The 25,695-nt window shown below is 45.6% G+C and overlaps 1 protein-coding gene across 1 annotated transcript in view; it reads left to right on the top strand.

The window, feature by feature from the left end:
* PRKX (protein kinase, X-linked) overlaps positions 1–25,695 on the top strand; it is a gene marked incomplete at its 5' end in the record, with an annotated part of 75,609 nt that overhangs the window by 9,443 nt on the left and 40,471 nt on the right. The window contains 2 exon segments of the mRNA NM_001258204.1: positions 8,759–9,022; positions 21,213–21,332. Of these exon segments, the coding sequence (NP_001245133.1) occupies positions 8,759–9,022; positions 21,213–21,332 (384 nt within the window).

Below are 25,695 nucleotides of genomic sequence, written 5' to 3'. Positions count from 1 at the left end.
GGACTATGGGTGCGCACTACCATGCCTGGCTAATTTTTAAATTTTTGGTAGAGACAGGGTCTTGCTGTGTTGCACAGGCTGGTCTCCAACTGCCAGGCTCAAGCAGTCCTCCTCCCTCAGGCTCCCAAGTAAAGCTGGGACTACAGGCAGATGCCACCATGCCCAGTTAATTTTTAAATTTTTGGCAAAGATGTGATCTTGCTTTGTTGCCCAGGCTGTTCTCAAACTCCTGACCTCACTCAATCCTCCTGCCTTGGCCTCTCAAAGTGCTGAGATTACAGGCATGAGCGTCCATGCCCGGCCTCATTTTAACCTTTTTTAAAATGTGCAGTTCATGGCCGGCACAGTGGCTCATGCCTGTAATTCTAGCACTTTGGGAGGCCGAGGTGGGCAGATCACGAGGTCAGGAGATCGAGACCATCCTGGCTAACACGGTGAAACCCCGTCTCTACTAAAAATACCAAAAGTTAGCCAGGCATGGTGGCGGGCACCTATAGTCCCAGCTACTTGGGAGGCTGAGGCAGGAGAATGGTGTGAACCCGGGAGGCAGAGCTTGCAGTGAGCTGAGATCGCGCCACTGCACTCCAGCCTGGGGTACTGAGCAAGACTCCATCTCAGGGAAAAAAAAAAAGTGTACAGTTCACTACTCGGGAGGCTGAAGCGGGACGATCACTTCAACCCGGGAGGCGGAGGTTGTAGTGAGCTGAGATTGTGTCGCTGCACTTTATCCTGGGCAACAGAGTAAGACTCTGTCTCAGAAAAAAAAAAAAAAAAAAGCACGCTTTAGTGGCATGGAGCACATTCATGTTTCTATGCAACTGCCCCCCATCCCCATCCATCTCCAGAACTCCTTTTCATCTTCCCCAGCTGAAACTCTGTCCTCATGAGACACGCCCTAGTGCCCCTCCCTCCAGCCCCGCCCTGGCAACCTCCCTTGTACTCTCTGCTCTGTGAATTTGGTGATCTAGGAACCTTATATAGGCAGAATCCTACAGCGTTTGTCCTTTTGTGGCTGGCTTCTTTCAGTTACTGTAATGTCCTTCAGATTCCCCCATCCTGTAGAAAGGAATTTCCCTGCTTTCTAAGCCTGGGTAGTAGCCCATCGTGTAGAGGATACAGCATGTTGTGTTTATCCATTCATTCATCCATGGACACTGGGGTGCCTTCCACCTCTTGGCTGTAGTGAATAATGCTGCTCTGAACACGATTCCGCAAATATCTGTTCCATTGCCTGCTTTCAGCTGCTTGGATACATTGTTTTAATTTTGTTGTTGTTTGAGATGGAGTCTCCCTCTGTCACCCAGGATGGAGGGCAGCGGTGCAATCTTGGGTCACTGCAACCTCTGCCTCCTGGATTCAAGCGATTCTCCCACCTCAGCCTCCTAACTAGCTGCGATTACAGGCATGTACCACCACCCCCAGCTAATTTTGTATTTTTAGTAAATACAGGTTTTCGCCTAGTTGACCGGACTTATCTGGAATTTCTGACCTCAGGTGATCTACCCGCCTGGGCCTCCCAAAGTGCTGGGATTACAGGCGTGAGCCACCACCCGGGCCCCTCAAATATATTTTTAGTATTATAATTAGATGCCTTTCCCACTGATGCAGGGCGCCTGTGCAGTGTTTTTAGTTATGTATTTTTCTTGAGGCTTGCCTCAAGTTTTCCTTTCTTCCACTCACCCTCCCTCATTGCCAGGTAACTATTTGACAGCCTAGTGTGGATCCTTCTGTACTTTTCTTTGTGTTAAAAAAGCCCCCGCACACACACGCACACACACATGTGCACATGCACACACACATATATGCATGCATGCACACACGCACACGTGCCCCATGCAGTTTTGGCCTCCTGCCACTAGAGTATGCATCATTTTTGTCTCTTGTTTTCTTGGAGATCCCTCTGGGGTATTTTGAGGAAGAGAAGTTGTAGTATTATTGTTGTTGTTGATTTTTAGACATTCAGGGGCACACGTGGACGTTTGGTACATGGGTGTATCGTGTCATGGTGAGCTTTGGGCTTCTAGTGTACCCCTTACCCAAATAATGAACATTGTACCCGATAGGTAATTTCTCGGCCCTCAACCCCTTCCCAACGTTTCCCTTTTGGGAGTCCCCGTATCTGTTATTTCCATTTCTATGTCCATGTGGACCCACTGTTGAGTTCTCACTTTTGAGCGAGACTATGTGGTATTTGACTTTGTGTCTCAGTTATTTTACTTAGGATAGTGGTTTCCAGTTCCATCCCTGTCGTTGCAAAAGACATGATATTATTTTTGATGGTGATGTTGATATACTACATTTTCTGTGGCTTTTATATACTAAATTTTCTTTATCTAGTCATCTATTGGAATGGCGGTTATAAAAACTCAAAAAAATCCAGGCATGGTGGCCCACGCCTATAATCCCAGCACTTTGAGAGACCCAGGCAGGAGGATCGCTTGAGCCCAGGAGTTTTAGACCAGCCTGGGCAATATAGCGAGACCCTGTCTCTACAAAAAGCTCAAAGAAATAACGAGGGATGGTGTTGCATGCCTGTAGTCACAGGTCTTCAGGAGGCTGAGGTGGGAGAATTGCTGGAGCTCAGGAGTTGAAGGCTGCAGTGACCTATGATCGCACCGCCGCACTCCATCCTGTGCAACAACAGAGTGAGACCCTATCCAGGAAAAAAAACAGTAAGAAAACAACAGATGGTGTGGAAGTGGAGGAAAGGGGCCGTGGATGTGCTGCTGGTGCGGAGGAGGCCTTCCAGTGCATGCGGCAGGGGGGTGACCTCACTTTCTGCTCGAGAGGAGCTCAGCTGTGCAAGGCAGAGTTGCAGAGGATGGGAGGGTGGATGTGACCCTAGGAGCAAGGCTATGTGCCTGTGGGCACGCACTTCCTGGTGACGTTTCCTTGGACCCCGCAGTGGGAAACAGGAGCGCCTCTGCCCTCTCATTCCTCTTGCTCTGTATTTGCATTCGCTGTCTTGCTGGTCTCCAGATTCCCAAGCGCTGCTGCCAACCCAAGCCTTCAGCCTGCCAAGCTACACGTGTGTGCCCACTTCACCACCCTCTGAGCCTTCTGCTCAGATGCCTCTCACCGAAAGTGAGTTCCTGCTCTTCCTCCTTGCCCCTCAGCCCTAGTCAGTTCCTCATCTGCACTTCCCCATTTCGAAAGTGTTCCTTCCAGCTCTTGGGGCTCACCTAGGAACCATTTTTTATTCCTTTTCTTTGACTGCATTCACTGTAATCCTGAGTCCTGCCCTTTTAATTTTTTTTTTTTTTTTTTTAAAAAGAGATGTGGTCTTGCTCTCTCATCCAGGCTGGAGTGCAATGGTGCAGTCATGGCTCACTGCGTCCTTGACCTTCTGGGCTCAAGAGATCCCACCTCAGCCACCCAAGTAGCTGGGACCACACATGCGTACCACTATGTCCAGCTAATTAAATTTTTTTTTTTTTTTGTAGGGAGAGGATCTCACTGTGTTGCTCAGGCTGGTCTCAAACTCGTAGTTTCAAATGATTCTCCTGCCTCGGCCTCCTAAGTAGCTAGGATTACAGGTGCACACCACCATGCCTTGCCCCTTTCCAATTCTAAAACGCATCTCCAGAGCCCATCCACGTCAATGCTGTCTTCACAGAAGCCACCATAGCTTATCTAGATGCCCTCCCCCGCTCTCCATTGATCTCCCATCTCTGCTGGACTCACCCCTTCCTCCCATATCAGCCCAAACCTTTCTAATGTGAAAATAGGCAGGGCGCGGTGGCTCATGCCTGTAATCTCACCACTGTCAGAGGCTGAGGCGAGAGGATTGCTTGAGGCCAGGAGTTTGAGACCAACCTGGGCATCTTAGTGAGACCCCATCTCTAGTTTTTTTTTTTTAAAGACAGGGCCTTTCTCTGTTGCCCAGGATGGAGTGCAGTGGTGCCATCGTAGTTCACTGCACCCTCATTCTCCTGGGCCCAAGTTATCCTCCCACTTCAGCCTCCCAGGTAGCTGGGACTACAGACCTGCACCACCAAGCCTGGCTAATTTTTAAATTTTGGAGGTCTTGCTATGTTGCCCAGGCTGATCTTGAACTCCTGGGCACAAGTGATTCTGCTACCTCTGTCTCTCAAGTAGATAGGAGTACAGGTGCACATCACCATGACCACCTAACTTTTAATTTTTTTTTTTTTTTTTTTTTTGAGGCAGAGTTTCGCTCTGTCCCCCAGGCTGGAGTGTAGTGGTGTGATCTCGGCTCACTGCAAGCTCTGCCTCCCAGGTTCACGCCATTCTCCTGCCTCAGCCTCCCAAGTAGCTGGGACTACAGGCGCCCACCGCCACGCCCGGCTAATACTTTGTATTTTTAGTAGAGACGGGGTTTCACCGTGTTAGCCAGGATGGTCTCGATCTCCTGACCTCGTGATCCACCCACCTTGGCCTCCCAAAGTGCTGGGATTACAGGCATGAGCCACCACACCTGGCCCTAAATTTTAATTTTTTTTGTAGAGATGTGATCTTGCTTTGTTGCCTAGGCTGGTCTTGAGCTCCTGGGCTCAAGTGATCTGCCACGTTGGCCCCCCAAAGTTCCGGAATTACAGATGTGAGCCACTGCACCTGGCCTCCAGTTTTCTTTTATGTCCCTCCCCAGTCTTCCTTTGGCCTTCAGCTGTGGGGACAGAGATGCCCCCTGCCTCCTGGTCCCCACCTTCTACCTGGTCTTGCAAGACCCCCTCCAGCCATCCTTCCAAGTTTACTATGTAATGTCTGTTCCCCATCAAGCCTGCAAAGCTCGTGACAGTCACAAGATCTGCCCTTCCTGAGGACATTATGTACTGAGGACATTGCTTGGCACATAAGGGGCCCTTGTGCAAAACATCTGGAAACCAGTAAAGAATGTGGCTGTTGAGTTACTGATTAATGTGTTGACGAATTCATTGATTCCTGAGGCTAGTACGTACAGTAAGGGTTAGATCTTGAACGTGCTTCTCATATCCGTTGTGATAAACCCTCTTATCTTCTATTGCTTTTGAACTTTTATAGACGTGATGTCAGGGGCAGAGTCACACAGTTAACTGGAATCGTTGAACTGATGCATCGGTTTCTAATTTTCTAAACTCAGATTTGAAATCACCTGTGGTCACTAAACTCCGTCCCATTCCACAGTCCCTGCACATGATGACTTAAGTTTTGTAAATGTTTTTTGGAGATAGTAAAGGCAGTATCTCTTTCAACATTTTTGTCCCTTATCTTTAGTGATACCCAGCTCTGTACAAATTCTGTCCATGTAAGCAAAGTCTTTTTTTTTTTTTCCCAGATAAGGTCTCGCTCTGTCACTGAGGCTGGAGTGCAGAGGTTCAGTCATAGCTCACTGCAGCCTTCAACTCCTGGGCTCAGGCTGTCCTCCCACCTCAGCCTCTTGAGTACCTGGGACTACAGGCGTGCACAAACCACACCTGCCTTATCTTTTTAATTTTTTCCAGAGACAGAGTCTCCCTATGTTGCCCAGGCTAGTCTCAAACTCTTGGTCTCAAGTGATCCTCCTGCCTCAGCCTCCCAAAGTGCTGGGATTACAGGTGTGAGCCACCACACTTGTCTGCAAAGTCTTACTGATTTGAAGGAAGATTTGAAGGAAGGATGTCTCAGAGAACTTTTTTTTTCTTCTAATATTTACTTAATCTTATTGATTTGGGGAAGGGCAAGGGAATCCCAGTTTTCTAGATTTTTTTTCCTTATAGGAATATGTTCTTACTTGGCTACCTCTCTTTATAAACTTACTTCTTAAAGATGCTGAAGGGTGATCCCGCATTAGTGTATAGGCAAAAATGGTGTGTTCACTTCATATATACTGATTAGATGACTTTGTTAAATCTTGTAGTTTGTTGATGTTGATTTTACCGAGACACTTGTGGAACAAATATATTTTCATACAACCTTACACATCTCAGTAGTTTTCCCCACTCATGCAGTAACTTTTTCTCCCCTGCTTTCCCTCCTCCTCTCCTTACCTCTTCTCCACTCCCCTCCTCCCCTCTTCCCTTCCCTCCTCTTCTCATTTGATACAAAGCCCTAACTCTCTTCCTCTACAGATCATCCTACCCGTGGTTGAAATTGCAACTTCCCCTGCAAGCCAGGTGACCGAACCTGAGATCTTTGTATTGTCAGGGCTTGCATATTCTATATGCCTGCTAAATCCTGAAAGTTCTTTCATTCCTCCCTTCTAACCTACCCAAATCCTTCTAATCTCCCACTATGGTTAATTATCTCTGATGCTCCTAAAGGGTGACCTGCTGCTACATTGTGACAAGGTGATGCATTGTTCTTAAGAGGATCTGTGCAGATTATTATCCCAGAGTGGGGTGGATGGGGGAGGATACAGGATATATCCAAAGAATGTGTTGCAAACTAATTGACAGGAGAGAGAGAGGGAGAGAGAGAGTGCTGTGTGTGTGTGTGTGTGTGTGTGTGTGTGTGTGTAGGCATGCATCCATCTTTTTCTTGCATACTTGAGCCGTAGGGAAATAGAGCCATATATATTCTCTTCAACCAAATTAACAGTTGTAGACAGTGGTCTTGCTGTTGCTTTGACCATTTATGGTATTTTCAAGAGCTCAGTGTTACCCCCAGATCTTCAGTATCACACCTTGGCTGGTCAGTTGTAGCTACATTTTCCTTCCACCTTGTGCCCTGAAGAAATTTAGAAAGTCACCAGCTGACACACAAGTTTATTGTAAAAGTTCACTAGTACCATAGTATTTGGACCTTGGAAAATATTTCACCACCAGAACAGTGAAATCGTGGTTGTCTCCTAAGCTCATCCACAAAAATACAGTTTGACTGTCATGCATTTGAGATACCGTGCACTTAATCATGAAATATTACTGAGAGGAACACTCTTGCCCAACAGTGGTGCAAAGCAGAAAAATAGGGCATTTAGCTAGGAGAAAATGACTCGAGATGTCAGCGATAAGATGGAAAGAATGTGGGTATGTGGCAGGTCTTTTACAACTCCAACAGATTGCTCTAGAAAACAGTCACTACATACCAAAATTAGCCAGTCACGATGGCATGCGCCTGTAATCCCAGCTACTCGGGAGGCTGAGGCAGGAGAATCACTTGAACCTGGAGACGGAGGTTGCAGTGAGCCAAAATTGTGCTATTGCACTCCAAGCCTGGGCGACAGAGCAAGACTCTGTCTCAAACAACAACAACAACAACAACAAAAAACCGCTCCATCACAATACTTCTCCCTCCTCATGTACTCTCCCTGCTTCCCTTTATGCCTCAAGACCACACATTTTGAACTTGCTGAGCTGTAGGAAGTGAATGGAGAGGTGGGCCACAGGTGCACAGCCTTTAGTAACTGAGGAAAAAGAAAAAAGAAATTTCTAACCCTGGCTTCCTGAGCTCCCTTCAGCAACCCAGCTGCTAAGGGGCAGGAATCCAGCAGCAAGGTGGAGAGAGGAAGGCATTCCTACAACCTGTATTTGTGGGTCCTCCACACTCCAGCGTCATTAGTCCCCCAACTCCAGCATTGTTGTGGAATCTGCAAATTTAAAAGTGCATTAGGTAAGAGCGTTTTTTATAAGAGGCCTATATTTTTGCTAATACATAAAAACATTGTGATTAGTCAAATAAATGTTCGTTTAAAACTCACAGTAGCATGTTGTCTATTTTTTTTCCTTTTAGAAATGGGGTCTCGCTCTGTCACCCAGGTTGGAGTGCAGTGGTGTGATCATAGCTCACTGCAGCCTCTAATTCCTGGGCTCAAGGGATCCTCCCACCTCAGCCTCCTGAATTGCTTGGATGCCACCATGCCTGGCTGATTCTTTTATTGTAGAGATGGGATCTTGCTGTGTTGCTCATGCTGCTTTCGAACCCCTGGCCTCAAGTGATCCTCCTGCCTCGGCTTCCCAAAGTGCTGGGATGACGGGCATTGAGCCTCCTTGCCCAGCCTATGATTTTTCTTAGCATTAATCTCTGTGTCATTGCAAGCTCTCTCACATGTCCTTGCTCATTCTCCATTGTTTTGGTGGAATGGCCCGTACTAGCAGACAAGACCATCCGGTCGACCTTGAGCATCCTTCCCTGTCCTCAGGGAAGGTTTCCTGGGCATCATTTTGTTTTCTTTGTACACCAGCGGGTGCAGCTCATTAGAATGAGCTTGCAGGGGAGCATCTGTGATAGCATCATGATCAGATGAGACATAACTGGCACGGGTCCTGGTTATGGTTGAGGACCTTTATGCTCCTGATTCTACTGGGTGCCTTCTACTGGTGAAGGCTCATGTGCTCATGGAAACACGGGCATGCTGGTGTCTTCTGAGTCCTCTCCAAAAACAAAGCCCAGGTCAGGTACAGTGGCTCACGTTTGTAATCCCAGCACTTTGGGAGGACGAGGCAGGAGGATTGCTTGAGCTCTGGAGTTCAAGACCAGCCTGGGCAACACAGTGAGACCCCGTCTCTAAAAATAATAGTAATAAAAATTAGCCAGGCATGGTGGCATGCACCTGTAGTCCTAGCTACATGTGCATTTGAACACCTATCTGTACCCATATGTTAGCATCCGTCTTTACCCATGTGCTGATATCTGTGTGCTCCATGTTCCGACATCTGTCCCTGGCTATTGCCATCTGTCTGTACACACATTTTGGCATCTAGCTGCATCTATACGCCAACACCTAGCTGACGTCGTATCGCCGCCCTGCCCTGCCGGGGCCCTGAGCATGTGCTGACACCTAGCTGACGGCGTACCCCCTGCCTTGCCCTGGCAGGGCCCTGAGCGTGTGCTGTCCCCGCAGGTTCTGGACGTGGCATGACGAGCGCTTCCTCTACATGCTCATGGAGTATGTGCCGGGCGGGGAGCTCTTCAGCTACCTGCGCAACCGGGGGCGCTTCTCCAGCACCACGGGGCTCTTCTACTCTGCGGAGATCATCTGTGCCATCGAGTACCTGCACTCCAAGGAGATCGTCTACAGAGACTTGAAGCCGGAGAACATCCTGCTGGATAGGGATGGCCACATCAAGCTCACGGACTTTGGGTTCGCCAAGAAGCTGGTAGACAGGTAAGAGGAACGTGAGCTCAGACGGGATCTACGCTGCTTGGCAATGACAAAGATTGTGGTAGTTGTGGCAGGTCAGGCAGGGGAAGACTGGGAACCAGAGTGTAACTCTCGTGTGTGGGAGACACTTGCAGCCAGGGATGAGAGAGCCAGGCTGAGCTGCAGCTCATTTTAAGTGGGCTGCCATTGCTGGCCAAGAGCCGGTGGGCAGGAAGTCGCTCTCCCTCACCCGCACCGTGGAGGAAATCGGAACACCACATTTCCACTGTTGACCCGAAATGATGAGGAAATAAGTCATATCCAAGTTTGAATTGCCCTGACTATAAAATAGATCTGCACCGAATAGGATACAATATCTCTTGAAATTAAATGCCAGGTGCCGTGGCTCACACCTGTAATCCCAGAGCTTTGGGATGCTGAGGTGGAAGAATCATTTGAGCCCAGGAGTTTGAGACCAGTCTGGACAACATAGCGAGACCCCATCTCTACAGAAATATATATATATATATATATATATATATATAAAGTTGATTATGGTGGTGGATCTCTGTAGTCCCAGCTACTTGGGAGACTGATGTTGGAGGATCATTTGAGCCCCGGAAGTTGAGGCTGCAGTGAGCTGTGATCATACCACTGCACTCCAGCCTGGGTGAAAGAGCAAGATCCTGTCTCAAAAAAAACCAAAAAAATCCAAATTGCATATTCCACACACACCTGCTCACACACACACACACTTACTTTTTTCTGGTATCTATATTTCTATTATGTATATATATATTTCCACTGTATATGTATATTAAATAGAAATATATCTAACACTATATTATTTTATATAACATAGTATATTTTATGTACATATGATATAGTATTATATATGTATAGTATATATTATACTATAATATAGTATACTATGACTATGATAGTATCATATAGGTATACTATATATTATACTATATAATATATAACATTCCTGTGTCATATACATATTACTGTACTCTATATAGTACATATTGTACATATTGTATATTACACATACTATGTATTATATATAGTATATATTACTATACTATACTATGTATTATACTATATTATATATTATATAGTATACCTATATCATACTATATCATATGTATGATATTATATGTGTTTCTTTTCTGGAAACGCACTCCCAGACACACCCCGAAACAACGTTTGAACAAACATCTGGGGACCCCACGGCCCAGCAGCACATGAAACGAACCATCACATGTTGTCTCAGCCAGTGTGGGCTGCACTAACATACGCTCATAGACTGGGCAGCCTCGACAGCAGACATCCATGGCTCACAGCTCTGGAGGCTGCAAGTCCGAGATCAAGATGCGACAGATTGTGCACCTGGAAGGAACCTGCTTCCTGGTTCATAGACAGCGCCTTCTTGCTGTGTCCTCACATGGTGGAAGGGGCGAGGGGGCTCTCTGGGGCCCCTTTTGTAAGGGCACTCATCCCATTCGTGAGACTCCACCTTCGTGATCTCATCATCTCCCAAAGGCCCCACCTCCTAACGCTATCACTTTGGTGATGATGATTTCAACATAGGAATTTTGGGGGGAACACACACATTCAGTTGATAATACATGTATATGTATTTTTTTTCCATGATTGCATTCATTTAACCAGTCTGTCATGACAAAAGACCACACACTGGGCATTAAAGAATAGACCTTTTCCTCTCACTGTCATGGAGGCTGAGGCCTGAGATCCAGATGTGGGCAGGGCTGGTTCCTCCTGAGGCCTCTCTCCTTGGCTTGGAGATGCCGTCTTCTCCCTGTGTCCTCACAGGCTCGTCTCTCTGTGCATGTCTGTATCCTTGTCTCCTCTTCTTATGAGGACACCAGTCCTATTGGATCAGGACCCGCCCTAGTGACCTCATTTTACCTTAATGACCTCTTTAAAGACGCTCTTTCCCATATAGTCACATTCTGAAGTTCTGGGGGTTAGGACTGCAGCATATAAGCTTTAAGGGATACATTTCAGCCTGGAACAATTATATATAGGTATGTTTCCACACACACATACTCCATTGAGGAGAAAACAGTTATCCTTTTTTGTTTGTTTGTTTGTTTGTTTTTGAGACGGAGTCCCACTCTGTCGCCCAGGCTGGAGTGCAGTGGCGCGATCTCCGCTCACTGCAAGCTCCGCCTCCCGGGTTCACGCCATTCTCCTTCCTCAGCCTCCCGAGTAGCTGGGACTACAGGCGCCCGCCACAACGCCCGGCTAACTTTTTGTCTTTCTAGTAGAGATGGGGTTTCACCGTGTTAGCCAGGATGGCCTCGATCTCCTGACCTTGTGATCTGCCCGCCTTGGCCTCCCAAAGTGTTGGGATTACAGGGGTGAGCCACCACACCCGGCCCCAGAATGTAGTCTTTTATCTCTCACCCACCTCCCACCCTTTCCCCCAAGTCCTTAAAGTCCATTGTATGGTTCTTATGCCTCGGCGACCTCATAGCTTAGTTCCCAATGGATGTTTAATTTACATTTATAAAATCAACAGTCATAAAAAGTAAATTCACATGCCCAAGCTGCTGAAAAATCCTCAGAAAGATTGTTGGTAACTCCACTGAGTGTCGGTTTTTCAATTAGATTAAATTAATTAAGATAGAATTAGATAATGACATCAGTTCCTCGGTAGACAAGCTACATTTCAAATACCCAGGATGGCACATGGCTATCGGCTTCTGTCTTGGTCAGGCAAGCCTAGAAAATACATCTTATATTTCCATATTCTTTGATGTGGTGGGGTTGGGTAAGGTGATAATTACACTAATTATACTCTTAACATTGTAAAACCGTCTGCGTTTTTGAGAAACTTGATGTGGGGGCAGTTTTACACTAAATGACTCTCTCCTCTGGCGGCTTTTAGAAAAGGGCTCTCCTAGGGAAATTTTATGATGCATTTAAATTCAATCTGATTTCCCCCTGTGGTATTTCTTGTATTACATTTCCAAAAATAAGACGCATGGAAATTAGGTGCATTTTACATGGAATAGGAAAGACGGGATTTTTAAAAATACTGATTTACAGCATCCGTGCTGCCCTCTCTTGGCAGCACACGGTATATTAGTAAATTCGTTTAAAGTCATTTGCAAGTCTAATTCAAACAAACCAGAGATAAAATATTTCATATATTCACTTGTTTATAAGTTTGACAAACCATGTTACTGTCCCGTTAATTCATGATGTCTATTTAAATGGACGAAGATAGTTTAGTATATAACATGCAGCGATTATTGTACTTAATGAACATGTGAAAATCTTAGAAAATGCCTCATTACCATCTTGATAGATTGCTTTTGCAAAGAACGGCATCTTCCTCTGTATGGGTAGTGTAGCTTCTGGAAACTTTTTTTTTTGTGGGTACTCTTTTCTCCTTGTTTTTTTTGACCCTCTTTGTAACGAAGCATCTCTCTTCTGGCCCAGCCCCAGGGAAATTGTGTGCATGGGGACAGGTACATGGCCCTGCCTCTGATTCAGGATTCAAACAGTACATGTGCCTTTTGAATAAAACTTAAATTCACCACTGTATCGTAGACCACTACAGAATAGATGGAACTAAACAGGGAGGCCTCATCTTGAATAACCTTTTTTTTTTTTTTTAAGACAGGGTCTTACTCTGTCACCCAGGCTGGAGTGCAGTGGTGGGATCTTGGCTCATGCAACCTCAGCCTCCTGGGCTCAAGCGATCCTCCCATTTCAGCCTCCCAAGTAGCTGGGATTACAGGCATGTACCACCACGCCTAGCTAATTTTTGTATTTTTAGTAGAGACCTGGTTGCACCACGTTGCCCAGGCTGGTCTTGGTCAGCTGGCCTCAAGTATCCACCTGCCTCGAACTTCCAAAGCATTGGGATTACAGGCGTGAACCACCGCGCCCGGCCTTGAATAACATTTTTGAACATATCCCAGAAAGAAGTACGTTTCTCATTTTTCTCTTATAGCATGGGGTAAAAACATACTTAAGCATATTGTAATGTATTCTATTCACGACACGAATTTCTTTCTTTGTTTTTTGTTTCTTTTTTGAGACAAGGTCTCACTGTGTCACCCAGGCTGGAGTGCAGTAGTGCGACCATGGCTCACCACAGCCTCGAACTCCCAGGCTCAAGCATTCCTCCTGTCTCTCAGCCTCCCAAGTAGCTGAGACTACAGGCTTGCATCACCATGCCTGGCTAATTTTTTGATTTTTTGTAGAGACAGGGTTTCACTATGTTACCAGGGCCGGTCTTGAACTCCTAAGCTGAAGCAGTCCTCCAACCTTGGCCTCCCAAAGTTTTGGGATTACAGGCGGGAGCTATGGTACTCAGCCTCTCCCTCCCTTCCTTCCTTTCTCCCTCCCTCCCTTCCTTCCTCCCTTCTTCTCCCTCCCCTCCCATTCCCTCCAGTTCCTTCCCTTCCCCTCCTCTTCTCCCCTCCCCTCCCCTCCCATCCCTTCCCCTCCACTTCCCTCCCCTCCCCTCCCCTCCCCTCCACTTCCTTCCCCTCCCTCCCCTCCCCTCCCCTCCTCTCCCCTCCCCTTCCCTCCCCTTCCCTCCCCTCCCCTCCCCTCCCCTTCCCTCCCCTCCCCTCCCCTCCCCTCCCCTCCCCTCCCATTCCTTCCCCTTCCCTCTCTCCTTCCCCTCCCTCCCCCCTTCCCCTCCCTCCCCTCCCCCCTCCCCTCTCCTCTCCCCTCTCCTCCCCTCCCCTAGCAACCCTGTTAACTGAATGACTGTCCTACTTATTTTAAACCACTGCTCTTGGTGACTTGATTTCTGACTTTCCTAGGTTGTCAGTATGTTCAGATGGTTTTCTTTTGTGACTTGCGTTCACCAGGCTCTTGTTTTCTAACAGCAATATTATGTTTGTATTTTAAATATTTTGCACACACACTTTATATTATCTAGAGAGCTCCCCTAAAAGATTTGGTGGCAAACTAGAATTATTTCTGGTTTTATGAAATGCTCAAAATAAAATACTGATGTGTTTAATTTGATTTTATAATTCAGATGCATAACACAAGCATCCCTTACCTGAAATACTTCAGACCAGAATTGTTTTGGATTTTAGATTTTTTTCAGATTGTGGAATATTTGAATTACACTTACCTGTGAGCATCTCTAATTTGAAAATCTGAAATCCAGGATGCTCCAGTGAGCATTTCCTTTGAGCTGTGAGCCTCATGTCGGTGCTGGAAAAGTGTTGCCTTTTGGAGCATTTGGGATTTCAGATTTGGATTAAAGATGTTCGACCTTTGTACATCTGTCTTTAAACCATAACAGATGGTATTCTTTCTTTGCAACAGCTCTTTTTTGTTTGTTTGTTTTTGGTGTTTTTTTATTTCTCTGTGACAGCTTTTTGTTCGTTTTTGTTTTTTTGTGTTTCTTTTGAGACAGGGTCTCACTATATTGGCCAGGATAGTCTTGAACTCCTGGCCTCAAGCAGTCCTCCCGCCTCGGCCTCCCAAAGTGCCAGGACAGTAGCCGTGAGCCACCATGCCAGGCGCAACAGCTCTTTCCTAGTTCTTCTGTTGTAGCATTTTAAATCCAGATGTTACATTGATTACTGTCCTCTGGATTTTTATTTCTAGCCTTATAGGGGTAATATTGAACCTAGTCTTTCAAAATTACTACTTACCCCTTTCTCACTCACACACACACACACACACACACACACACGAGTAGAGAGAGTAGTTCACGTTGAAACCTTATGGCCCCATCACCCAGCTTCGATTGTTATCAAAGCTTTGCCACTTTGTTTTTTTTTTTTCCTTCGCCCATTTGTTTCTTGAGTTATTTTAAAGCAGGTGTACTTCATCCTATCTCTAACAGATAACTCCCTTTAAAAAAGAACTTCAGTGGCGTTATCACATCTGACAAAACTTTTTTTTAAAAAAAGCCCAGCCTGGGTAACATAGCAAGACCTCGTCTCTACAAAACATCAAAAACAAAAAAATTAGCCTTGCATAGGTTAAATCCAGCCCCCTGTGTGTCTGTTAATAAAGTTTTATTGGAACACAGTCACATTTTGGGGGCTTTTGAGCTACAGTACCAGAGTTGGATATTTGTAACAGAGACCCTGTGATTCACAAAGCCTAAAATATTTGCCATCTGGCTCTCTACACAAAATATTTGCCCACCCCTGAGCCAGGCCATTTGCTTTGTGAACTGGTTAAAATTGGCCAGGAGCTCTGTCTGTGCAGTGGAATATTATTGGCCATGAAAAGGAGTATAATTCTGACACATTCTACATGTTGATAAACCTTGAACACATGATATTGGATGAAATAAGCCAGACCAAAAAGGTCTCATATTGTGTGATTCTACTTGTAGGAGGGCCCTAGATTCTTTCAAATTATAGGGACAGAAAATAGAATGGTGGGTGCCAGGGGCTGGGGAGGTGCAGGGTAGGGGGAGATGATGTTTAATGAGGACGGAGTTTCTGTTTGGAATGATGAAGAAGTTCCAGCAGCGGATGGTGGGGAGGGTTGAACACCAAGGTCGACGGACTTCCCACCACTGAACTATACAATTACAAATGCTTAAAATGGAAAATTCTATGCTATGTGTATTTTACAATTGAAAATTATATGTATAAAATCATAATTCTGTATATAATTATAAATAACTATATAATTGTAATATTTAGTTGCACATAATATATCCTACATTAAATTTATATATTTAAATATATTTATCTCTTTATTACTAATGTAACACAACATATGTATATGTTAATTTATTAATATATTCAGATTATAATTATATATTAAATATAATGTAATTTTTAGTTAAAATAATCATTTAAAAATAAATCATTTAATACAATTAAATATATAATAAACGGATACAATTTTATATTTAATATTACATATTTAATTTTATAGTTATAAACATGACTACCAAATGATTATATATGCTCATAAATTATGATGTAAGTATATTTAGAAAATTATATGTAGCTATAATTATACATTATTATCCACAGTTTTATATATAATTTTATAAACATATTTTTAAAATTTAAATTTATATATTAGTATGTGTTACACATTTACTGTTTAGATTATAAGTTCAAATTTAAACATATAGATTTGTAAATACATAATTGTTTTATATATATTTCGTAACACCGGAAAAGTCTTTCTAGTTACTTGAGACGTTTTCCCTTAGTTTCTGACTTTGAGTATTTGACGGAAGCCAAGGAGGGCCTGAGATGTCGAGTCTATTTGCAGTCGTGTTGCTACTTTCCCTTGAACTTTGCTGTAGTTCATACTAGGAGGTGGGTATTACTGTGCCGAGGTTGGTCAGTGGTGTCTAGGAGCCATTGTCATGGAGGAAACCCCTCCCAGCACCTGGGCTGGCCGTCAGAAGCTGTCCCATGCTTGTAGACATGCACCTTCTCCCTTCATGGGCCTGAAATTCTCAACTGTTTGTTCCCATCAGACAGTTCTAGGAACTGTGATTGTGTCCCCATTAAAAAAAATGACAAAATCTTCCGTTTTTATGAAAAATCCCACACCCTGCTTTTTCATTGTAACCCCAGATCCTATAAGAAAATGCAATGTAGTATTTTCACTATGAGTACTGAGCTAATATCTATTTCCTGCATTACCAAACTCAGACAAAACACTGGCTCATACTTTTCTGATAAAAAGGAAAAAAATGCATTTGTATCTGTAATCAAGTGTAAAAGCTCTCATCAGCTGTCCTTCCTCCTGAGCCCCACCATGTCCCTGTTAGCTGAGTGACGTGCTCACCATGTCATAAAACCGTGAGGAGAGACAGAAAGTGAGGCTGGTGATGCCACCTGCTAGGACGTAAGAGGGACTGGACTGAAACTCAGCTTGGAGATGTCATCCATTTCTCTCTATTTTTTTTTTTTTTTTTGAGACAGAGTCTCACTCTGTTGCCCAGGCTGGAGTGCAGTGGCACGATCTCGGCTGACTGCAACCTCTGCCACCCAGGTTCAAGCGATTCTCCTGCCCCAACCTCCTGAGTAGCTGGGATTACAGGTGCCTGCCACCGTGCCCAGCTAAGTTTTGTAGTTTTTAGTAGAGATGGAGTTTCACCATCTTGGCCAGGCTGGTCTTGAACTCCTGACCTCGTGATCCACTTGCCTCAGCCTCCCAAAGTGTTAGGATTACAGGCATGAACCACCATGCCCGACCTCTTTTTCTCTTTTTACTGTGGTAGAATACGCTTAAAATGTACCATCATAACCATCTTTATTAACATTTTTAATGTTTCAGAACAGGGTCTTTCTCTGTCAGCCAAGCTGGAGTGCAGTGGTGTGATCACGGCTCACTGTAGTTTCCAACTCCTAGGCTGAAGCAATCCTCCTCTCTCAGCCTCCTGAGTACCTGAGACTAGAGGTGTGAGCCACGATGCCTGGCTAATTTTTAAATATTTTTGTACAGATAGGGTCTTGCTATGTTGCCTAGGCTGGTCTGGAACCCTGAGGCTCAAGTGATACTCCCACCTTGGCCTCCCAAAGCGTTGAGATTACAGGCATGAGCCACTGTAGCCAGCCCATTTGAACCATCTTGCCGTGCACAATTCAGTGGCATCTATTGCATTTACCGTGTCGTGCAACCATCACCTCTCTCTAGTTCCAGAACATTTCATCATCCCAAAAGAGAACCTGTACCTGTTAAGCAATTATTCCCCATCCTAAGCCAGGATGATCTCTTCTTAACTTGACTGCAGCTACAAAGATCCTGTTTGCACATGAGGTCCCACTCACAAATACTGGGGTTTAGGACTTTGGGGGATGCACAGTCCAACCAGTGCAGGTGTGGTGGAAGGCGTGGGCATTCAGAACACAGGAGTCATTGGATATCTATACTTTACAGAGAATCCTATCCTTAGCTCTGTTTCTGCTTCGTTAACGTGGCCTCCTCCCTCCCCTCCCCCTGGCCATAGTGAAACTAAGAACAGTGAGAAAACAGAACAGCAGGTGTCACCTTCCTTCTACCCAAAAGGCAGGTGAGCAAAAGGAGACAGGAACAGGGAAGTGGATAATTCACTGCCCAGACCAGTGGTGTCGACATAACACTCAGACTGTCTCATCTCATACTCACGCAGTCGACATCTCTCCACAGCAGCGTATGCCTCTTTGTACATCTAGTGAGGCATTGGGGTTATTGCAGGAAGGAGTGACTGTAATGGGGCCAAAGTCTTTCTGAGGCAAGTCAGAACCTGGAAACTTATACAGCCTTAGGTGTGTGTCCTTTCCCTAACACAGAGCCAAAAAGAATCTCATCTTTCAAAAGGTAAGTGGAGAAGTTGCAGCTAATGCCGGTAGCATGACCTGTGGCCTCTACCTGGGCTTCCTATCAGCTAAGATCTAGGCTTTTAGCTACTTTCAGGCCACTTTGGATGGGCTAGCAAGGTGGAAATACAAAACTAGCAGGCCAATAAGTCACTCGTCTTGCAGAATGATAGAAGTGTCGTGCGTCGAAGCAGCCGGGGTGTACTTGGAATTGATTCAACTGCTGGGCAGGGCAGGGCAGGGGAGAGCATGTTTCTGAAATAGTGTGCATTGTACTTTCCATTTGTAGACTTAATTCTAATGAGTGAGAAGCACTTAACAGGACCACATGGTGATCTCTGTTCCATAGTTAGATCTAACCTGCAGATAGAGAGTAAGTCCCTTCCACATTCTTCCGTGGGAAGAGGACTCAATTTCTCTCCTTGTCTTCTTTCCTGGTTTTCTGACTTACATCTGCTAGATCCTGCAGTATTTTTTTTTTTTTGAGACAGTGTCTTGCTCTCTTGCCCAGGCTGGGGTACAGTGGCACTATCATGCTCCCTGCAGCCTTGACCCCCTGGGCTCAAGTGATCCTCCCGTCTCAGCCTCCTGACTAGCTGAGACTACAGGTGCACTTTAGCACACCTGGCTTTTTTTTTTTTGTAAAGGAGTGGTCTTGCTATGTTGCCCAAGCTGGTCTGAAACTCCTAGCCTCAGGCAATCCTCCTGCCTCAACCTCCCAAAGTACTGGGATTACAGTTGTAAACTACCATGCCTAACCTTGTGGTACTTTGATTTCATGGATGGCTGACAGAATTTGAAATTTGGATGGCAGCCAGTTTGTTGTTATCCCGAGGGCTTACAGATTAATGTGGAAAAGTCTGTTGTCTGGAAAGAGGTGGGGTAGAGAGGTGTGGTGGGGAAGGGAAGGAGAGATACCAGTAACAACATTTTGGGTGGGTTCCTGCAAGCAGGAAGCTGAGGAGCTGAAGCCAAGATACATGCCCACACCACTGTAAACAGGGCGGACTCAGGCAACATGTGCTGGGTGTAAAATAGGCTTTACACATGCTTGATACATTGTGCAAAGAACTTGAGAGTGGATAAACATGTACATTACCAGACTCTGTGGAACTTATTTTTTGTTCTCTTTACATTCAACTTACAAAAAGTTTCTTCTTTTATTGATTTGACTGGTGGAAGGGAAGGGTCTTTTGCAAAGCATCTATATATTTTTTCCCTCCGAAGGTGTTCTTCTTCCTGCCTGTCTACAGACAGGCTCCACACACCAAGGCAGCCCTTGGCAGGAAGGGTGGATGTGGCTTGGAAGTGTGCTACGGGTCTGAATTGCTGAAAGCCCGAAGCGACATTCTACCCAGCAGTAGAGCACCAATGGAGTGTGGCCCAGACACGGCCCCCTCTCTGGGATTACTGATGCTCAGTTCCTTTCCAGCCCATGAGTCTTCCAGCTTCTGCTGCGGTCCTTGTTATCTTTCCCTGACTTTGTTTAGCAGATGCTTCTGTAACCAAAATGCAGGTTCAGCCGCTCGCCGTTTGCAGAGTGCAATTAGCAAGGGCGAGGTCCGGTATAAAGAAAGTGATTTTTTATTCCAGAGCTTTCTTAGGGGAAGAAGTACAGGCTTCCTGCTTGAGGCCACCAGTTTGCTTTTGGAGCACAAAGCAGGCACTTTAAAGGAAAATGGCATGCAGGGGAGGAAGTGTGTTTTTGTCTTTACACTGGTTTCCAAGGGGCAGGAAAATTTTTGTGGGGGGTGGGGGTGGGGGTGTAAAGAGCCGAAGAGAACGAATGTAAACTTTGCAAACCATCCGGTCTCAGTTACAGTACAGACTCTGCTCTTGCACCTTTTTTTTTTCTTTTCTGAGAGACAGTCTTGCTCTGTCGCCCAGGCTGGAGTGTACAGTGCAGTGGCACATTCTCGGCTCACTGCAACCTCCGCCTCCTGGGTTCAAACATTTCTCCTGCCTCAGCTTCCCGAGTAGCTGGGACTATAGGCACACATCAGCACGCCTGGCTCATTTTGTATTTTTAGTAGAGATGGAGTTCGCCATGTTGGCCAGGCTGGTCTTGAACTCCTGGCTCAAGTGATCTGCCCACCTTGGCTTCTCAAAGTGCTGGGATTATAGGTGTGAACCACCATGCCTGGCCTAAGTGAGTTCTTGAATTATTCTTTTTCACTGCCACTTTTTTTTTTGGGGGGGGGGCGAGGGGATAAAGGATTTTCTTTTTTACTTAATTTTATTTATTTATTTATTTTAAAAACTTTTAGGTTCAGGGGTACACGTGCAGGTTTGTTACATGAGTAAACTGTATGCCACTTTGTGTACCGATTATTTTGTCACCCACGCAATAAGCATCGTACGTGACAGATTTTCCATCCTCATCCTCCTGTCCTTCACCTTCCAGTGGCCCGGTGTCTGTTTTTCCCCGTCTCCGTGTCTGTGTATACCCAGTGTTTAGCTCCCACGTATAAGTGAGAACATGTGCGTCCACTTAGGAGAATGGCCTCTCTACGTCCATCCACGCTGCTGCAGAGGACGTGATCTCGTTCTTTTTCCTTTAATTAAGTAATTTTATTCTTTATGATTTATACTAAGACAGGTATAAATAACTCAAAAAAACTGAGTTTTTTTTTTTTTTTTTGCTTCTGAGTAACAGTGGTAACAGTACCAGCAACAGTAGCAAGGATGATAAAACCAATTCTTTAGTTTCCAAGCCAGTTAAGAAATGTTACTATGGAAAGGAATCAGCAAAAACAATGTTACTGTCTTGACACAGTAAAATGTGTGCACAGGAGGGTAAAGGGAGCATGGTTTTACTCAACTAAGTTATTGTAACAATCAGAGCTTCTAAGGTGACTGCATTAGCCAAGCACCAATGAGTTTTGTGGGGTCTGTCTCTGTCGCCCATATAGGACTTGGACCCTCTGTGGAACACCCGAGTACCTGGCCCCGGAAGTCATTCAGAGCAAGGGCCACGGAAGGGCCGTGGACTGGTGGGCCCTCGGCATCCTGATATTCGAGATGCTCTCGGGGTAAGTGGAGTCTCCGTAGAGAATCTTCATCTTACAGGCCAGCACCCCCTTCCCCCACCCATTCATCCCCTCGGCGTTTCTGTAACCTTGAAAACAGTACGTGAGTATCACAGACACACGGTGTGGCTGCACACACATCTGCTGCCCTGCTGAGGTTGGCAATGTGAATTAGCAGTTGAGCTTGTTTGAATAAGAGGCAAAAAACCTAAACTTGTGAAGGAACCACCCATGCATGCCCATTGAGATTTTTATATTGAAATATCCATATCTTCCTTAAATATAAAATTAACGTTCTGGGCTGCTCCAAAGGTGGTGAGTTATCTCAGTTGGTTTTCACAGTTAGCTACAGATTGAACTCCTTGCTCTCCTCTTTTCCCCCTTATCACTTCTGTGTTTAATTAGTCTTAAAAAGAATTTAGAAATTAAAGTAAAAATGAATCTTCTGCACTGACCCTTGCTGAAGTAACCTGCGGAGCTCAGGAGGGCACAGGTTGGGTCAAGGTAAATCAGCAAAATGCAATTGAGTGGCTTCTGCATGAACAGCCGGCGAGGAAGGTGAGAATATGTTCTCTCCTAAAACCGCACACCTGTGGCACAGGAAAGGGGTGCCGACCCAGACCCCAACACAGGGTTCTTGGATCTCTCGCTAGAAAGAATTCGGGTAAAGTCCATAAAGTGAAAGCAAGTGTATTAAGACAGTAAAAGAATAAAAGTATGGTTACTCCTTAGGCAGAGCAGGCCCGAGGGCTGCTGGTTGGCTATTTTGATGGTTATTTCTTGACTATACGCTAAACAGGGGGTGGATTTTTCATGAGTTTTCCTGGAAAGGGGTGGGCAAGTCCTGTAGCTGAGGAGTTCCTCCCCTTTTTAGAGCTTATAGGGTAACATCCTGATGTTGTCGTGGCATTTGTAAACTGTCATGGCGCTGGCGGGAGTGTCTTTTAGTACCTAATGCATTATAATTAATGTATAATGAGCCGTGAGGACGATCAGAGGTCACTGTTGTCGCCATCTTGATTTTGGAGGGATTTGGCCAGCTTAGTAGCAGCCTGTTTTATCAGCAGGGTCTTTGTGTGCCGACCTCCTATCTCGTCCTGTCACTTAGAATGCCTTAACCGTGTGAGAATGCAGCCCAGTAGGTCTCAGCCTCATTTTACCCGGCCCCTGTTCAAGATGGAGTTGCTCTGGTTCCAGCGCCTGTGATCCCTGTGTTGGGTGACATTTGGAAGTCAGGGGAGGTGCCATCCTCCCTGCCACCACATAACAGAGAGGTCGGTCATTTGTTGGGATGTCAGCATGATTGAGTGTTCGAGTCTAGCATGTGCCTGGGACAACTCCACTATGACTTGACCAGAAACGCAAAGGAAGCATGCAACACTTGGAAACCCAGGACGTGGGTGTCATCCTCATTCCGTTGTTAGTACCCAGCATGTCCATTAATTCCCTAAGACGACTCAGTAGCGTGGCACTTTTCTAGAAAGGAACCTGTAGGAAGGAGTGAGCTACGTGTGTGCAGAGGAACTGTTGCACCGTGTGGCTCTGCACGAAAGGCTCTCCTCTCTGGGATGAAGACGAGAGGAAGCCCAGCCTGCGAGGGCCCAGAACACCGGTTGGGGGATCCTCTGCCGTGCTTTGCCACAGCCGACGCTCTGCCTTCTATGTTCTCTCTTTTCCTGTTTCCTTCTTTTTTCTGCTTGCCCCTGAGTCTCAAAGACAGACACCAGCGTATCCTCTGAGTGCCTTCCGTTGTCGCAAAAGCCAGATCCTTGCTCACATCTCTCTGATTCCCTGCAGGGGGTCAACACCAGATATTTTTACTGGGAAACTTTCCCTTTCAGTTGGAAACAAAGGAGGGAAGGAGGAGAGGCATTCTCCTGCCTGGAAGGCGTGTCTCAGCCAGATCCTGCTGGCGGGAGCACCCAGACCCAGCGCTTGTTCCTGGGGGTGTGGAGCATGTGACATTCTAACATCCACCTTAGAAAATCCAGGCAGTCACTGACTTTTGTTTGGGGAGCAGACAGGGGTCATCGTCCCATGTGCTTATCTCTGCCATCTTTTATAAAGAAAGTGAATCCGTTAATTCCCACACTAGCTTGGGGATCAGAACGATGTTGAACAAGCACTGCCAAAGAACTCCACCACAAAACCGGAGCCTGAGATGCCACAGGAGGAGAGTGGAACCCACAAACACCTGTATTTCATTGTCTGCCTATCCATGTATATTGTTTATCATCCATCCATCTACCCATCTGTTTATCTATGTTTATATACTTTTCCATCCATCCACCCATCTACCCCTCCACCCCTTCATCCATCCATCCACCCACCCCTTCATCCATTCAACCATCCACCCCTTCATCCATCCATCCACCCACCGCTTCATTCATCCATCCACCCACCCTTTCATCCATCCATCCACCCACCCATCCCTTCATCCATCCACCCACCCCTTCATCCATCCACCTACCCCTTCATCCATCCATCCACTCACCCCTTCATCCATCCATCCATCCATCTACCCCTTCATCTATCCATCCATCCACCCCCCCACCCCCCTACCCCTTCATTCATCTACCCCCCACCCCTTCATCCAGCCCCCCCACCCCTTCATCCACCCCCCCACCCCTTCATCCGCCCACCCACCTACTCCCCTACCCCTTCATCCACCCACCCACCCACTCCCCTACCCCCTCATCCATCCACCCCCCACCCCTTCATCCATCCACTCCCCCACCCCCCAACCCCTTCATCCATCCATCCACCCCCAACCCCTTCCCTTCATCCATCCATCCACCTACCCACCCCTCAACCCCTTCATCTATCCATCCATCCACCCACCTACCCCTTCATTTATCCATGCATCCATCCATCCACCCCCCACCCCTTCATCCATCCATCCATTCATCCACTCACCCACACACCTATCCCTGTCTGTCTCTGTGGTCTGCTACCTATTATGTATGCATGTATATGTTTATCTATTTATCGTTATCTGTCATCTAAGTTGTCATTTATATATTTATATATCCATCTGTCTCCATCTCTTTATCTCTACAATCTTTTTATCTGTCTACCTACTTGTTATCTATGTATTTACCTATCATCTATCTGTCATTCATATACCAATCTATCCATCTGCTTCCTATTTATCTGCCTATCCATCTATTTATCGTCTTTCTATGTAACTGTTTACCTACCTACCTATCCATCTATCAATCATCTATTTACCTATTCATCTGTCTGCTTTTCTATGTATCTATCTATTTATCAATCATCTACATACCTACCTATCTATCTATCTCTACCTTTCTGTCTATCTAGCTATCAATAATCTACCTACCTACCTGCCTGTTGGTCTTTTGAATTTTCCATTACTCTTTGCTGAGACATGCCTACAAATCGTATGGAATTAAACTTCTCAATATGCACTCTAGCCCATTATGTCCCAGGCAAACTCAGAAGGTTGTAAAAATCACTTAGGCATATTGATCAGCATCCAACCGAGGAAAGCGCCACATTTTCCTTCAGTGATAACACTGACCACACGAGGGCAGCGTTGCCTGAGGATTGTTGTATCCTGTAGTCTAATAGTTTTAAATAGAGTGAGGTTCATGTGCCCCAAATTTTACTCATTATAGGATAGAGTAGACTATTATTAGAATACAGTATACTATTAGAACATAATATTGTTAGAATACAGCATATAATTATTAGACTATAATTAAAACAGTATTAGTTTCAAGGTATGTTGAAGTTAAAAATTTATAAAAATAAATTTAAAAAGAATAGAATATTACCCCCCCAGTCATTAGAATGACTGTATTAGAATTATTATATAAAGTTATGAGAATTGTTAATAGGCTATAACATATTGGAATATTTATATATATTAGAATATAATAGAATAGAAAATAACCTAATTATAATGTAATAAATCATTAGGCTAATTGAAAATGAATAATTAGGCCAGGCACCATGGCTCACGCCTGTGATCCCAACACTTTGGGAGGCCGAGGTGGGTGGATCACCTGAGGTCAGGAGTTGGAGACCAGCCTGGCCAACATGGTGAAACCCCATCTCTACTACACATACAAAAAAAGCCGGACAGCCGGGCGCGGTGGCTCAAGCCTGTAATCCCAGCACTTTGGGAGGCCGAGACGGGTGGATCACGAGGTCAGGAGATCGAGACCATCCTGGCTAACACGGTGAAACCCCGTCTCTACTAAAAAAAAATACAAAAAAATAGCCGGGCGAGGTGGTGGGCGCCTGTAGTCCCAGCTGCTCGGGAGGCTGAGGCAGGAGAATGGCGTGAACCCGGGAGGCGGAGCTTGCAGTGAGCTGAGATCCGGCCGCTGCACTCCAG

Source organism: Macaca mulatta, chromosome X (assembly GCF_049350105.2).
Source record: "Macaca mulatta isolate MMU2019108-1 chromosome X, T2T-MMU8v2.0, whole genome shotgun sequence".
Taxonomy (NCBI): domain Eukaryota; kingdom Metazoa; phylum Chordata; class Mammalia; order Primates; family Cercopithecidae; genus Macaca; species Macaca mulatta.
The sequence above is the reverse complement of the archived record's forward strand: the minus strand, read 5'-3'. Positions and strand labels throughout refer to the sequence as shown.